The following is a 2,693-nucleotide window of genomic DNA, read 5'->3' on the forward strand; positions in this document are numbered from 1 at the left end:
CCAACTCATCTTCACTAACATACAAATTCGTGGTCTTTTGTCTATGAAAATAACAATAATAATAGTAATGATCATTGTTATTATTAATTGCAGATGCAGAAATGCATCTCCAATCGACAATGTTGGGTAGGCTGGATCTGGCCAGTTTGAACATAAAACAGGAAGAATATTTGGGCCGGATATGATTGGTTTAAATGCTAAAGATGTGTGTGTCTGTTAAATTTTAAGTTTTCTTTCAGCTCTGAAACATCAACCAACTATTGTTTGAAACAAGCTTAATTAATACTAATGCTACTATTTTGACCTCCTTTATACTTTCAGACAAATATACTGTGGAATCATGTCTTCCTCAGCGATCTATATTTTAGACGTCAAAGGAAAGGTAAAAATGATTTTTTTTTAATTATTCAATTAATTTTCTTTTTCTTTGTTTTTTTTTTTGTTTTTTTGTTTTTTTTTAACAAAATTAAAATTCACATTTTCTATGAATTTGAATTTTAGATTTCTTTTGGATTCCCTGAAGTTTTCTGAAATAAACCCTGTTGCAATCACATTCTCACCTCTTTCATATGTGTGTGCATACTTGCGTGACTTCTGTGTGTGCGTTTGTGTGTTTAGTATGGCTGAACTCACTCCTCAATTACAAGATTCAATGTTCTTTCCTTTAGCATGGTGTCTTGAACCAATATCTTTTACGATAGCTACAGGCTGAAATGTATCTTGTAATTGAAATAAGGCAAACGGAAACTGTGTGGAAGCTCATCAGGCGAACTGTACCTGTAATTCAAAAGTCTGACTTTGTCGCACTCTTTACCATATTGATTCTGCCTGAGAATTATTTTAAGGGCACATGTATCAGATTTAGGGAACTTCATAATATAACTTCATGATATTTCCTATATTAAATAGTTTTAGAGTATCAATGTTTTATCATTAATCAAAATCATTAATCAAAATCAATAAGCTTTCTTTTAATTGTTTCTTTGTTTCAGGTGCTGATATGTCGCAACTACCGAGGAGATATAGATATGTCAGCGATTGACAAGTTTATGCCACTGTTGATGGATAAGGAAGAAGAAGGGAATGTGACGCCCATACTACAACATGGAAATATTGCCTATGTCTACATAAAATACAACAACCTCTATTTAGTGTCAACTACCAAGAAAAATGCTAGCGCCACTATGGTCTTTTCATTTTTACATAAAATTGTACAGGTAGGTATATTATCTGTAAACTGTCCATCACCAACTTAGATATTTATGCATCAATATAATGCAGCATTCATTTTTAGTTTTTAGTTCTTTTTTTTTTCTGAAGGTGGCAGACCTGCAGAATTGTTACTACACTGGACAAAATGTGCTTAGTGCTTTTTCATCCAGCTTTACATTCTGTGTTCAAATTCTGCCAAGGCATTTCATTCTCTCAGATTTGATAAAACAAGCACCAGTTGAGCACCAGGTTCAATAGAATCAACTAGCCCCCATCCCCAAAATTTCAAGCCTTGTGCCTATAATAGAAAGAATGTAAGCTTTGATATATAATGAGTAAGAATACATGAAAAAAAAAAAAAAGGTTTAATCTCTATATTTTCATCCTCTCATCTATATAATTATCTTATTAATGATTCGATGTCGTTTGCCACCACATGCTGATTTGTTTGTTAGTGGTTGGCGTTAGGAAGGGCATCCAGCTGTAGAAACTCTGCCAAATTAGATTGGAGCCTGGTGCAGCCATCCGGTTGCACCAGTCCTCAGTCAAATCGTCCAACCCATGCTAGCATGGAAAGCGGACGTTAAATGACGATGTTGATGATGATGATGATGATGATGATATAGCTTTGGCATTCAGGATTGTTATATAGTTAATGCCTTTATAATCCTCAGTCCCTATAGTGTTAAGTAGATTAGATAAATCACTCCTTTTGTTTAGCATTTGGTCCAGCAGACTTATTAAAAGAATTTTAGTCATGACTGGCTTAGGTTTTTTTTCAGACGTTATTTCAAATTACATGGTCTAGTTGCTAGAGTGTTGTATGCCCAATTGCGAGATTCTGATTTCACCTTCCAGACCAGTTGTATGTCGTGTTCCCGAGGAAGACACTTCATTTCACATTGCTCCAGTCCACTCAGCTGTAAATAGGTGGTAACTCTGCGATGGACTGATGCTATGTTCAGTGGGAATGTTGGCCTACCCACCTAGCCAGTAGGATGGCATCATTTGTAGGGTAGATGTGAGAGGCCAGATCTGGCTGGTTTGAACATAAGATGGAATACTTAGGCTGAATATGATCAGTTTAAATGCTAAAGGGTTAACACAGTAAGGTATGATTTGAAAAAAGATTTGGCTGCTATTTCTAACAGGTTTACCAGAATAGGAGTTGGATCCTTTCAGGGGTTGAATAAAATAACAATCAGTTGTGTCTGGCAGAATCCTTGGAATATTGGATAGGATACCTTGTGGTATTTGTTCTGGCTCTTTGCATTCAGCATTTAAACCCCATCTACTTAGGTGGTAGGCTTAATCTATTGCCTGCTGTAAACCACCTCCCAGCATCTTGGGTGCCTTTAAAAGAGGCTTTTCTGCTGCAAGCACTCAGGTCTCCAGCTTCAAAATAATTTCTTTTTTCCTCCTACCCATCTTAGAAGCCCTAAAAAAAAAAAGGTCATTGGCACTATTCTTTCTTATATATA

At 35.7% G+C, this 2,693-nt stretch overlaps 1 protein-coding gene across 3 annotated transcripts in view; it reads left to right on the forward strand.

Moving 5' to 3' along the window:
* The window catches only part of LOC106880800 (AP-1 complex subunit mu-1), a 23,579-nt gene that overhangs the window by 7,739 nt on the left and 13,147 nt on the right, over positions 1 to 2,693 (forward strand). For all 3 annotated transcript variants that reach the window (XM_014930917.2, XM_014930920.2, XM_014930918.2), the window contains 2 exons: positions 322 to 382; positions 993 to 1,217. In XM_014930917.2, coding sequence (XP_014786403.1) covers positions 341 to 382; positions 993 to 1,217 — 267 coding nt within the window. In that variant the 5' untranslated portion in view covers positions 322 to 340. The remainder of the gene's footprint in view (positions 1 to 321; positions 383 to 992; positions 1,218 to 2,693) is intronic.

The sequence above is a fragment of the Octopus bimaculoides genome, chromosome 18 (genome assembly GCF_001194135.2).
Source record: "Octopus bimaculoides isolate UCB-OBI-ISO-001 chromosome 18, ASM119413v2, whole genome shotgun sequence".
Taxonomy (NCBI): domain Eukaryota; kingdom Metazoa; phylum Mollusca; class Cephalopoda; order Octopoda; family Octopodidae; genus Octopus; species Octopus bimaculoides.